A 13,846-nucleotide genomic window follows, 5' to 3' on the forward strand; every position below is an offset into this window, starting at 1 on the left:
CTGACGGGAGTTGAGACGTTTAGCCGATTGCACGTAAGCGAGATTCTTGTGGTCAGTCCAGACCACAAACGGTTGCTCCGCTCCCTCCAACCAGTGACGCCACTCCTCCAAGGCAAGCTTCACAGCGAGAAGCTCCCGGTTACCCACATCGTAGTTTCTCTCAGCTGGTGAAAGACGACAAGAGTAGAAGGCGCAGGGATGGAGTTTACCGTCAGTGGAGCTACGCTGGGACAGGATGGCGCCCACTCCCACATCAGACGCGTCCACCTCAACAACAAACTGACGGGAAGTGTCAGGTTTAGAGAGAATCGGCGCGTTGGTGAATCGGCTCTTCAAGTTCAGAAATGCTCGGTCTGCCTCAGGAGTCCAACAGAAAATTCTGGTGCAAGACGTCAGAGCAGTTAAAGGGGCGGCCACCCGGCTGTAATCACGGATAAACATCCGATAGAAGTTCGCAAATCCCAGGAATCTCTGGAGCTGCAATCTCGTACCGGGCCGGGCCCAATCCCGAACAGCCCGAACCTTCTCTTGGTCCATCTTGATCTCACCCCTGGAGATGGTGTACCCGAGGAAGGATGTAGTGTGGGCGTGAAAATCACACTTCTCTGCCTTCACAAACAGACGGTTCTCCAATAACCGCTGCAGGACCTGCTTAACATGCTGGATGTGGCTGGAAAGCTCCTTGGAGAAAATCAGGATGTCATCCAGGTAAACGAACACAAACAGACCGATCATATAACAGACCGAGCGTTGGAAAGTCCAAACGGCATCACCTGGTACTCGAAATGTCCCATAGGTGTATTGAATCCAGTCAACCACTCGTACCCCTCTTTGATCCGAACCAGATGATACGCATTGCGTAGATCAAGCTTCGTAAACACAGTAGCACCCTGTAAAGAATCGAAAGCGGAGCTCATCAAGGGCAAGGGGTACTTGTTCTTGACCGTAATATCATTCAACCCCCGATAATCAATACACGGTCGAAGAGAGCCATCCTTCTTACTCACCAAAAAAAATCCAGCTCCCAGGGTTGATGACGAGGGACGAATGAGACCTGCAGCAAGAGACTCCTTTATGTAGGTCTCCAGGGCTTCCCGCTGAGGTCAAGAAATACTGTATAACCGTCCCTTGGGAAAGGCAGCTCCAGGGAACAGCTTAATTGTACAATCATAAGGTCGGTGGGGAGGAAGTGACTGAGCTTTCTGTTTACTGAACACCTCACCCAACTCGTGATATGTTTCAGGAACCAGGGACAAATCAGGAGGAGCAGACTCACTGACCCGACTGGGGACAGCATGAGAACAGGCAGTCCCGAGGCAGTTAGCATGGCACTCAATGCTCCAACTAGTTACCTTACCAGTCACCCAATCGAACGAAGGATTGTGTTCTCTTAGCCAGGGGTATCCAAGAACCAGAGGAACATGGGGGGAAGGCAAAATGAAAAAAGAAATAAACCTCTGAATGATTTCCCGACAACAACATCTTAACCGGTTCAGTCCTCATAGTGACCCGTGCCAGACTACTGCCGTTCAGAGTGGTTGCTTCAATGGCTTCCGGTAATTGCTCCTTGGAAAGCCCCAGCTGTTCCACTAAGTCGGCATCAATGAAGCTGTCATCGGCACCTGAATCGATGAAAGCGTTAATCCCTAAACTCTGATTCTTATTTATGAGGGTAGCAGGAAAACGAGGTCTGACAGGGCTCTTGAGAGGTTGAAACTGGCTCGCTAACAAACCTCCCAAACTTAACGAGCCGAGCAGTTTAACGGGCGCTGACGACAAACGGAGATGTAATGTCCCGAGCTACCACAGTAGAGGCAGCTGTTGGTCTCACGTCTACGTTGGCGCTCGTCCTTAGTTAATCCGTGCCGCCCCACTTGCATAGGTTCAGGATCTGGCGGCAGGACTCCTCCACTAATCCCGTGTGAGGGAAAATGATCAACCCGTTCTGGTCCACTTCCTGACCCGAATGGTAACCGAGTCTCAGATTGATTAGATGGACCCCACTGCTTCTCCCTCCTCTCTCGGACTCTATTATCTACCCGAATAGCTTAGGTGACCAAACTATCTAGGTCACTAGGCTCTGGATAGGAGATCAGCTCGTCCTTGAGTTGCTCCGACAACCCCTGGTAAAAAAACGCTTGTAGTGATTCCTCATTCCAACCACTCTCCACAGTCAATGTTCAGGATTCTATCACAAAGTCTGCCACACTGCGAGCTCCTTGGCGAAGAGAGAACAAACGTTTAGCTGCGTCCTTACCTCGGACTGGATGGTCAAAAAGCTTTCTCATCTCTGCCGTGAAACCCTGGTATGACGTCATGCATGTGTCTCGTCGTTCCCAAACAGCTGAAGCCCATTCCAGAGCTCTACCACGCAGCAGCTCAATAACAAAAGCTATCCTAGCCTTATCTGTGGCGTAAGAGTAGGGCTGCAGATCAAAAACTAACCCACACTGTAAAAGAAATGAACGGCATCCTCCCACATCTCCCTCGTACTTCTCCGGTGTCGGAACCTTGGGCTCACGGAAGGAAACCGCACCAGACACGGCAGGTGAGATGGGTGAAACAGGTGGTGAATGAATCGCCAGCAAACTGAGCTGATCCTGGATTTGTGTCAAACTAGCAGATAAGTTCTGGATTGCACCCGCTATCTCCTGTAGCGCCGTCTTGTGTTGTCCCAATGTCTTCCCCTGCTGGGTAATGGCATGGCAAACGGAGTCCAGGTCCGCTGGGTTCATCCTTGGCCGGATCGTTCTGTCACGTTCTTTCAAAATCGAACCCAGAAGCAGACCAGGACAAGGAGAGTAGGAAGAAGGTGAGTATTTATTTACAAGTGAATGTGAATGGGTAGATATATCCAGGTGGCGTAGCGGGCAGCTGTGGTGAGTTGATGGGAGTAAATAGGTGGATCCAATGGGGTAGCGGAATCCTCCGACGACCAGGCGGGAATGGGGTAAATGATCCGGGTGAGTAACTGAAGACAGAACAAACGGAGGTAAGTTTAAGGCAAGCAATACGTAAAAAACAACAAAACAAATTCTATCCAACTTGAGGCTGATACTATGGCACAACATACTGTTCATGGCTAACGATCCGGCAGGGAATGGATGTCAGGTCAGAGCTTTTGAAGGGGAGAGGTGATGATCAGGACAGGTGTGCAGATTACTGATGGGATACAGGTGCGGGTGAACATCGATCTCCCAACAAGCTAATTCGCCCGGCAACCAGACAGGGTTCCAGGACACCGGAAACACACTCCAGGACAGAAACACAGGCAAACACAGACTCAGGAAGCGGGATTCGTGACAGTACCCCCCCTCCGACGAACGCCACCGGGCGGAATACCTGGAGCGCCAGGGTGGAGGTGGTAGAAGTCACGAAGCAGGTCGTCATCAAGGATCTGATGCCGAGGAATCCAACTCCTCTCCTCTGGACCATATCCTTCCCAATCCACAAGATATTGGAAACCTCGACCCCGCCGTCTGGAATCCATTATGTGGCGCACCGTGTAGGCAGGACCACCTCCGATCATCCGAGGAGGAGGAGGACGAGGAGGAGGGGGCAACAGAGGACTGAGGAGAACCGGCTTGAGGCAGGAGACATGAAAGGTGGGGTGTACTCGAAGCGTTGCCGGCAATTTGAGTCGAACCAGGGTTAATGATTCTCTCCACCACAAACGGACCAATGAACTTTGGTGACAGTTTCCTCGACTCAGTCCGTAGAGGAAGATCCCGTGTAGCCAACCAAACCTTATCTCCGATGGTATAAGCGGGAGCAGGAATACGGCGACGATTCGCCTGGATCTGATACCGGTCAGAAACTCTAAGGAGGACCTTCCTGGCCTGATGCCAGGTCCGGTGGCAATGACGAATGTGGGCCTGGACAGAAGGAACCGAAAGATCCCTCTCCTGAGAAGGAAACAAGGGAGGTTGGTATCCGTACAGGCATTGGAAGGGGGACATCCCAGTGGCAGATGAAGGAAGGGTATTATGGGCATACTCGACCCAGGGTAATTGAGATGACCAAGAGGCGGGATCAGAGGAGACAAGACAACGCAGCGTGGACTCCATCTTCTGGTTGGCTCTCTCCGCCTGACCATTAGATTGTGGGTGAAATCCAGAAGTGAGACTGACTGTAGCTCCAATGGCCAAACAGAAGGATCTCCAGACAGCAGAGGTAAACTGAGGACCACGGTCAGAAACAATGTCACTGGGCAATCCGTGGACCCTGAAAACCTCACTAACCAGGATCTCGGACGTCTCCGTGGCAGATGGAAGCTTGGAGAGCGGGACAAAATGAGCAAACTTGCTGAATCTGTCCACAATGGTCAGAATGACCGTGTTCCCAACAGAAGGGGGCAATCCCGTGACAAAATCCAGGGCCAGATGCGACCAACGTCGCCGAGGAATAGGTAGGGGGTGAAGAAGCCCAGAGCTGGGCCGATTGGTACTTTTGTTCTGAGCACAAACAGGACATGCGGCAACAAACCTCCGGGTATTTTCTCCCATGGCAGGCCACCAAAATCGTCTGCGCAGTAGCGCCATAGTCCGAGCAACGCCGGGGTGACAAGCTATCTTGCTGGCGTGGGACCACTGAAGAACAGCAGAACGGACCGACTCAGGCACGAACAACCGACTGTTACCGGGGCCGGGCTGCGTCCGAAGGGCCGCCATCACATCCTCCTCAATCCTCCATGTAATGGCTCCCACGACAAGGTTCTGGGGAAGAATCGTCTCAGTCTTGGCCCCACTCTCATCCGTCTTGGAGAACATCCGGGACAAGGCGTCCGCTTTGCCGTTCTTCGACCCAGGTCGGAACATCAGGGAAAAATTTAAGCGTCCAAAAAACAAAGCCCACCTGGCCTGACGGGAGTTGAGACGTTTAGCCGATTGCACGTAAGCGAGATTCTTGTGGTCAGTCCAGACCACAAACGGTTGCTCCGCTCCCTCCAACCAGTGACGCCACTCCTCCAAGGCAAGCTTCACAGCGAGAAGCTCCCGGTTACCCACATCGTAGTTTCTCTCAGCTGGTGAAAGACGACAAGAGTAGAAGGCGCAGGGATGGAGTTTACCGTCAGTGGAGCTACGCTGGGACAGGATGGCGCCCACTCCCACATCAGACGCGTCCACCTCAACAACAAACTGACGGGAAGTGTCAGGTTTAGAGAGAATCGGCGCGTTGGTGAATCGGCTCTTCAAGTTCAGAAATGCTCGGTCTGCCTCAGGAGTCCAACAGAAAATTCTGGTGCAAGACGTCAGAGCAGTTAAAGGGGCGGCCACCCGGCTGTAATCACGGATAAACATCCGATAGAAGTTCGCAAATCCCAGGAATCTCTGGAGCTGCAATCTCGTACCGGGCCGGGCCCAATCCCGAACAGCCCGAACCTTCTCTTGGTCCATCTTGATCTCACCCCTGGAGATGGTGTACCCGAGGAAGGATGTAGTGTGGGCGTGAAAATCACACTTCTCTGCCTTCACAAACAGACGGTTCTCCAATAACCGCTGCAGGACCTGCTTAACATGCTGGATGTGGCTGGAAAGCTCCTTGGAGAAAATCAGGATGTCATCCAGGTAAACGAACACAAACAGACCGATCATATCCCTCAGCACGTCATTCACCAAACTTTGGAACACTGCTGGAGCGTTGGAAAGTCCAAACGGCATCACCTGGTACTCGAAATGTCCCATAGGTGTATTGAATCCAGTCAACCACTCGTACCCCTCTTTGATCCGAACCAGATGATACGCATTGCGTAGATCAAGCTTCGTAAACACAGTAGCACCCTGTAAAGAATCGAAAGCGGAGCTCATCAAGGGCAAGGGGTACTTGTTCTTGACCGTAATATCATTCAACCCCCGATAATCAATACACGGTCGAAGAGAGCCATCCTTCTTACTCACCAAAAAAAATCCAGCTCCCAGGGTTGATGACGAGGGACGAATGAGACCTGCAGCAAGAGACTCCTTTATGTAGGTCTCCAGGGCTTCCCGCTGAGGTCAAGAAATACTGTATAACCGTCCCTTGGGAAAGGCAGCTCCAGGGAACAGCTTAATTGTACAATCATAAGGTCGGTGGGGAGGAAGTGACTGAGCTTTCTGTTTACTGAATACCTCACCCAACTCGTGATATGTTTCAGGAACCAGGGACAAATCAGGAGGAGCAGACTCACTGACCCGACTGGGGACAGCATGAGAACAGGCAGTCCCGAGGCAGTTAGCATGGCACTCAATGCTCCAACTAGTTACCTTACCAGTCACCCAATCGAACGAAGGATTGTGTTCTCTTAGCCAGGGGTATCCAAGAACCAGAGGAACATGGGGGGAAGGCAAAATGAAAAAAGAAATAAACCTCTGAATGATTTCCCGACAACAACATCTTAACCGGTTCAGTCCTCATAGTGACCCGTGCCAGACTACTGCCGTTCAGAGTGGTTGCTTCAATGGCTTCCGGTAATTGCTCCTTGGAAAGCCCCAGCTGTTCCACTAAGTCGGCATCAATGAAGCTGTCATCGGCACCTGAATCGATGAAAGCGTTAATCCCTAAACTCTGATTCTTATTTATGAGGGTAGCAGGAAAACGAGGTCTGACAGGGCTCTTGAGAGGTTGAAACTGGCTCGCTAACAAACCTCCCAAACTTAACGAGCCGAGCAGTTTAACGGGCGCTGACGACAAACGGAGATGTAATGTCCCGAGCTACCACAGTAGAGGCAGCTGTTGGTCTCACGTCTACGTTGGCGCTCGTCCTTAGTTAATCCGTGCCGCCCCACTTGCATAGGTTCAGGATCTGGCGGCAGGACTCCTCCACTAATCCCGTGTGAGGGAAAATGATCAACCCGTTCTGGTCCACTTCCTGACCCGAATGGTAACCGAGTCTCAGATTGATTAGATGGACCCCACTGCTTCTCCCTCCTCTCTCGGACTCTATTATCTACCCGAATAGCTTAGGTGACCAAACTATCTAGGTCACTAGGCTCTGGATAGGAGATCAGCTCGTCCTTGAGTTGCTCCGACAACCCCTGGTAAAAAAACGCTTGTAGTGATTCCTCATTCCAACCACTCTCCACAGTCAATGTTCAGGATTCTATCACAAAGTCTGCCACACTGCGAGCTCCTTGGCGAAGAGAGAACAAACGTTTAGCTGCGTCCTTACCTCGGACTGGATGGTCAAAAAGCTTTCTCATCTCTGCCGTGAAACCCTGGTATGACGTCATGCATGTGTCTCGTCGTTCCCAAACAGCTGAAGCCCATTCCAGAGCTCTACCACGCAGCAGCTCAATAACAAAAGCTATCCTAGCCTTATCTGTGGCGTAAGAGTAGGGCTGCAGATCAAAAACTAACCCACACTGTAAAAGAAATGAACGGCATCCTCCCACATCTCCCTCGTACTTCTCCGGTGTCGGAACCTTGGGCTCACGGAAGGAAACCGCACCAGACACGGCAGGTGAGATGGGTGAAACAGGTGGTGAATGAATCGCCAGCAAACTGAGCTGATCCTGGATTTGTGTCAAACTAGCAGATAAGTTCTGGATTGCACCCGCTATCTCCTGTAGCGCCGTCTTGTGTTGTCCCAATGTCTTCCCCTGCTGGGTAATGGCATGGCAAACGGAGTCCAGGTCCGCTGGGTTCATCCTTGGCCGGATCGTTCTGTCACGTTCTTTCAAAATCGAACCCAGAAGCAGACCAGGACAAGGAGAGTAGGAAGAAGGTGAGTATTTATTTACAAGTGAATGTGAATGGGTAGATATATCCAGGTGGCGTAGCGGGCAGCTGTGGTGAGTTGATGGGAGTAAATAGGTGGATCCAATGGGGTAGCGGAATCCTCCGACGACCAGGCGGGAATGGGGTAAATGATCCGGGTGAGTAACTGAAGACAGAACAAACGGAGGTAAGTTTAAGGCAAGCAATACGTAAAAAACAACAAAACAAATTCTATCCAACTTGAGGCTGATACTATGGCACAACATACTGTTCATGGCTAACGATCCGGCAGGGAATGGATGTCAGGTCAGAGCTTTTGAAGGGGAGAGGTGATGATCAGGACAGGTGTGCAGATTACTGATGGGATACAGGTGCGGGTGAACATCGATCTCCCAACAAGCTAATTCGCCCGGCAACCAGACAGGGTTCCAGGACACCGGAAACACACTCCAGGACAGAAACACAGGCAAACACAGACTCAGGAAGCGGGATTCGTGACAGAGGCAGATATATATTATTACTGTGTAAAACCTAGCAGTACTACTGATTTCTCTGAGAGTGAAACATATATATATTATTACTGTGTAAAACCTAGCAGTACTACTGATTCCTCTGAGAGTGAGGCAGATATATATTATTACTGTGTAAAACCTAGCAGTACTACTGATTACTCTGAGAGAGAGTCAGATATATATTATTACTGTGTAAAACCTAGCAGTACTACTGATTTCACTGAGAGTGAGGCAGATATATATTATTACTGTGTAAAACCTAGCAGTACTACTGATTTCACTGAGAGTGAGGCAGATATATATTATTACTGTGTAAAACCTAGCAGTACTACTGATTTCTCTGAGTGAGGCAGATATATATTATTACTGTGTAAAACCTAGCAGTACAACTGATTTCTCTTTGAGAGGGGCAGATTTTTAGCATTTTGCAAAAAAACATGATTATTTCTCTCTCTGAAATGAAACCATCAAGTGATAGATTTTATACAAATACATGCCTGTCATTGAACAACCCCATGACATGATTAGATAGTGAAGAAACACACCATTTTCTTTAAACAATAAAAGCTCATTTACCAACATTTCTGAAAATGGATATACAGCTTTTTGGAATGAAACTCTTCTTATGTTTCCCCAGAGAAGATGAGATGTAATGTTTGTCTCTGTTGTGTTGAAGACCAATCAAGCAGGAGAAACCAGCCTCCCCTGTTCCCAGCTGTGTGTCCATGAAGAGTGACCAGTCTATGGGTCATCCTATATACTTTAGAGAGGGAGACTTTTCTACTGAACAAAGGTAAGAAGAACTCATGGGTCCTGGTCAGTGAGTTAAACAACACTGTCTCTAGTCATTTCTCCTCTCCCATTTTCCCATTTATTGTTGTTGTTTTCATAATCCATATGCTAATCCTTTTGTCCATCTTCATAGTCCTGAAACAATAATAAACAAACACAAGACTCCCTCCATGTGTGTGTGTGTGTGTGTGTGTGTGTGTGTGTGTGTGTGTGTGTGTGTGTGTGTGCACGCACTCCCTGGATGATGTTTTGTCCACAGAAACCAACAGGAGAGATCAGAGTCAGAGATTCTCAGTGGTCAGTCTTCCCAGAGTCATCAAACAGACCTGTCCTCCATATTCAGTGTATGTGGTCCTGTTATGTACATTTGTTTTTGTTTACCTCAAGTAAAGTTGATCTGTCAATCATTCATTAATGTGTTAATGAGAAAGCATTTCTTCTCTTGCTTAACTTATTTACTTTATTTATTTCAGTTGCTTGATTAAGGCGAGTTAACAAGTGAGACACCAGTCAACAACATCCGGTGAAATTCGAGGGCTCGCAATTGAAATGAAAAATCGTAATTTTAAAAATGTCTGAACATTCAAGTATCTTATATCATTTAAAAGCTTAAATTCTTGTTATTCTGAATTGTCCGATTTACAATATGCTTTACATCGAAAAGCGATTGTCTCTCCCTACATCAACAAATTTTTCAACCAGCACAGGCTTCACAAAATCACAAATAGAGAATAAATAAATCACTTACTTTTGACAATCTTCCTCTGTTTGCAATCCAAAGGGACCCAGCTACAACATGAATGGTTGTTTTGTTCGATAAATCGTTCTTTATATACCAAATAGTCAGTTTAGTTTTCGCCATCGATTTCAGTAATCCACTCGTTCAACAAGCAGAGAAATGAATCCAAAAGCTACCGCTAAACTTTGTTAAAACAAGTCAAACAATTAAATCCTCAATCTAAAAATGTTTTTAAAAACTATCATATTTTATACATAGGACCCATAACTTAATTATCAATTATATGTTATGGGGGATTTTCGCCTTCCGTATCAACTGTGTTGTAGTCTCAGACATTATTTTAACATTTCTAGAAACTTCAAAGTGTTTTCTATCCAATGCTACCAATTATTTGCATATTCTGGCTTCTGAGTAACAGACAGTTTACTTTCGGCAGAAATTCTGAAAAAATGACCCTATCAAGTTTGAACTTATTTACTTTATATATTTCAGTTGCTTGAAGAGAATATTCAGACTTTTGTGAAGAACGAGCTGAAGATGTTCAAGAGGATTCTTAGTCCAGAACTCCCAGAAGGCTTTGAGAGTCAGAAGCAGGATAAGGAAGTGGTGGATGCTGAAGATGAGAAGCAGGAGAGCAGTGCCAGAGAGGGGGCTCTGAAGATCACACTGCACATCCTGAGGAAAATGAACCAGAAGGAGCTTGCTGACACACTGGAGAAATGTAAGATCTGTCTACCTCATGTTGAATTATGTTTTATAACATTTAAAAGTTGTAGCTAAAGTACAGGTAAAGTAGCTGTGTAACTCAATGATATTGTAGCAGGCTTAATAACATGTTACGGCTAGACGTTCCGCTAGCGGAACCCCTCGACAACATCCGGTGAAATGGCAGAGCGCCAAATTCAAATTAAATTACTATTAACATTAAACATTCATGAAATCACAAAGGCAATCCACCAAATTAAAGCTATACTTGTTGTTAATCCAGCCAACATCTGTGTCAGATTTTCAAAAGGCTTTACGGCGAAAGCATACCATGCTATTATCCGAGGACAGCACCCCAGTAAACAAACACAGACACTCATATTTCAACCCGCCAGGCGCGACACGCAACTCAGAAATAAATATATTATTCATGGCTTACCTTTGACGAGTTTATTCTGTTGGCACTCCAATGTCCCATAAACATCACAAATGGTCATTTCTTTCAATTAATTCCATCGTTATATATCCAAAATGTCCATTTATTTGGCGTGTTTTATCCAGAAAAACACTGGTTCCAACTCGCACAACATGAGGACAAAATATCTCATAAGTTACCTGTAATATTTGTCCAAACATTTCAATCAACTTTCCTAATGAAACTTTAGGTATTTTAAAACATAAATAATCGATACAATTGAAGACGAGATAAACTATGTTCAATACCGGAGGAAAACAAAGTGGAGCGTGCTTTCAGGTAACTCGCCTCTATCAAACAGTACACTTCACTCGACCCTCGTTCTGAGCTGCCTTACTTATTCATTTCTCAAAGGAAAAAGATCAACCAATTTCTACAGACTGTTGACATCTAGTGGAAGCGATAGGAACTGCAAGCAACTGCCTTATTCTAGATTCCAATTGAAAACCCAATGAAAAGAGTGACCTCCCAAAAAAATCCTGGATGGTTCAGGGCCTCAGGGTTTCGACTGCCAAATACATTCTGTTATACTCACAGACATCATTCAAACAGTTGTAGAAACTTCAGAGTGTTTTCTATCCAAATCTACTAATAATATATGCATATCCTAGCTTCTGGGCCTGAGTTGCAGGCAGTTTACTTTGGGCACGCTTTTCATCCGGACGTAAAAATACTGCCTAACCCAGTGATTTCATCAAGTAGCAGCAGGGATGTGTTGTGTTGAGAGAGAGCATCAATAATACCAATAATAATATAATCAGTCAAACCAGTCTGTAATGCATTATGAAAACATTGACACATTTATACAGTCAGTTAAGAGAATAAATTATTATAATGTAAAACTTTATAACAGTCCTACAACACTGTAGACATTAAAACAGACGTAATATTAATATCCTCTGTGTTATTTCTAGATTCAGATGATCCTTCTGTGATTTGCCAACATGAATTCAAATCTAATCTAAAGAAGAAGTTTCAATGTGTATTTGAGGGGATCGCTAAACAAGGAAACCCAACACTTCTCAATAAGATCTACACAGAGCTCTACATCACAGAGGGTGGAACAGGAGAGGTCAATAAGGAACATGAGCTGAGACAGATTGAGACAACAACCAGGAAACATGCAAGACCAGAGACTGCAATCAAATGTAACGACATCTTCAAACCCTTAACTGGACAAGACAAACGTATCAGAACTGTGCTGACAAAGGGAGTTGCTGGCATTGGAAAAACAGTCTCTGTGCAGAAGTTCATTCTGGACTGGGCTGAAGGAAAAGCAAATCAGGATGTCCAATTTGTATTTTCATTCCCTTTCCGGGAGTTGAATTTGATGAAAGATGAAAAAATCACTTTGATTGAACTTCTCAATCACTTCTCAATGGAAACCAAACAATCAAGAATCTCCAACTACAACAAGTACAAAGTTCTGTTCATCTTTGATGGTCTGGATGAGTGCCGACTGCCCCTAGACTTCCAGAAGAACAAGATCTGTTGTGACGTCACAGGGTCAACCTCAGTGGATGTTCTGCTGACAAATCTCATCAAGGGAAATTTGCTTCCCTCTGCTCTCCTCTGGATAACTACCCGACCTGCAGCAGCCAATAAGATCCCTTCAGGGTGTGTTGACCAGGTGACAGAGGTACGAGGGTTCAATGACCGACAGAAGGAGGAGTACTTCAGGAAGAGATTCAGTGATGAGGACCTGGCCAGCAGAATCGTCTCACACATAAAGACATCAAGGATCCTTCACATCATGTGCCACATTCCAGTCTTCTGTTGGATTTCTGCAATAGTCCTTGAACACATGCTGAAACATGAGAGAGAAGAGATGCCGAAGACTCTGACAGAGATGTACACACACCTTGTAGAGTTTCATACCAAACAGAAGAATGAAAAGTATCTTGGGAGAGAAGAGACAGGTCCACACTGGAATAAAGAGAGCATTCTGTCACTGGGAAAACTAGCTTTTCAACAGCTTGTGAATGGCAATCTGATTTTCTATGAAGAAGACCTGAAAGAGGCTGGCATTGATGTCAATGAAGCCTCAGTGTACTCAGGATTGTGCACACAGCTCTTTAAAGAGGAATGTGGTCTGTACCAGGACAAGGTGTACTGCTTCGTGCATCTGAGCATTCAGGAGTTTCTGGCTGCTGAATATGTGTTCCTATCATTCATCAACAACAATGAGAATCTATTGGCCAATCCTCGATCAACATCCAGGAACCTTTCTGTGCTGTTCAGAGACAAGCATAAACTTACTGTCTACAGGAGTGCTGTGGATAAAGCCTTACAAAGTGAGACAGGAAACCTGGACCTTTTCCTCCGCTTCCTTCTGGGCCTCTCACTGGAGTCCAATCAGAAGCACTTACATGGTCTACTGACAAAGACAAGAAGCAGATCACAGAGCCATGAAACAACAGTCAAGTACATCAAGGAGAAGATCAGGAAGAATCCCTCTCCAGAGAGGAGCATCAATCTGTTCCACTGTCTGAATGAACTGAATGACCATTCTCTAGTGGAGGAGATCCAAAGCTACCTGAGAGCAGGAAGTCTCTCTAGAGCCCAACTGTCACCTGCACAGTGGTCAGCTCTGGTCTTTGTGTTGCTGACATCAGAAAAGGAGCTGGATGTGTTTGACCTGAAGAAATACTCCAGATCAGAGGAAGGTCTTCTGAGGCTGCTGCCAGTGGTCAAAGCCTCCAGAGCTGCTCTGTGAGTAAATAAAATGACATATAAGAACTAATCATCAGGAAGAAATATTCAGTTTAGAGAAAATGATGTATTACAATATAATATTAACTTGAAAAACCTACTGATTCAGTGCATTTGTGATCACATTAGTATAACATTATGACCATACAATTCTAGGAGACTGAAGGTGAACATATATGTTGTTTGAGAGAATTAACCAAATGCATCTGCCATTGT

General features: G+C 46.3%; 1 protein-coding gene across 1 annotated transcript in view; it reads left to right on the top strand.

Annotated features, from left to right (window-relative positions):
• LOC109885821 (NLR family CARD domain-containing protein 3-like) overlaps positions 1 to 13,846 on the top strand; it is a 39,321-nt gene that overhangs the window by 11,423 nt on the left and 14,052 nt on the right. The window contains exons 4-7 of the mRNA XM_031819688.1: positions 8,884 to 9,000; positions 9,259 to 9,343; positions 10,231 to 10,459; positions 11,833 to 13,630. Of these exons, the coding sequence (XP_031675548.1) occupies positions 8,884 to 9,000; positions 9,259 to 9,343; positions 10,231 to 10,459; positions 11,833 to 13,630 (2,229 nt within the window). The remainder of the gene's footprint in view (positions 1 to 8,883; positions 9,001 to 9,258; positions 9,344 to 10,230; positions 10,460 to 11,832; positions 13,631 to 13,846) is intronic.

This window comes from Oncorhynchus kisutch, unplaced genomic scaffold, assembly GCF_002021735.2.
Source record: "Oncorhynchus kisutch isolate 150728-3 unplaced genomic scaffold, Okis_V2 scaffold2442, whole genome shotgun sequence".
Taxonomy (NCBI): Eukaryota; Metazoa; Chordata; class Actinopteri; order Salmoniformes; family Salmonidae; genus Oncorhynchus; species Oncorhynchus kisutch.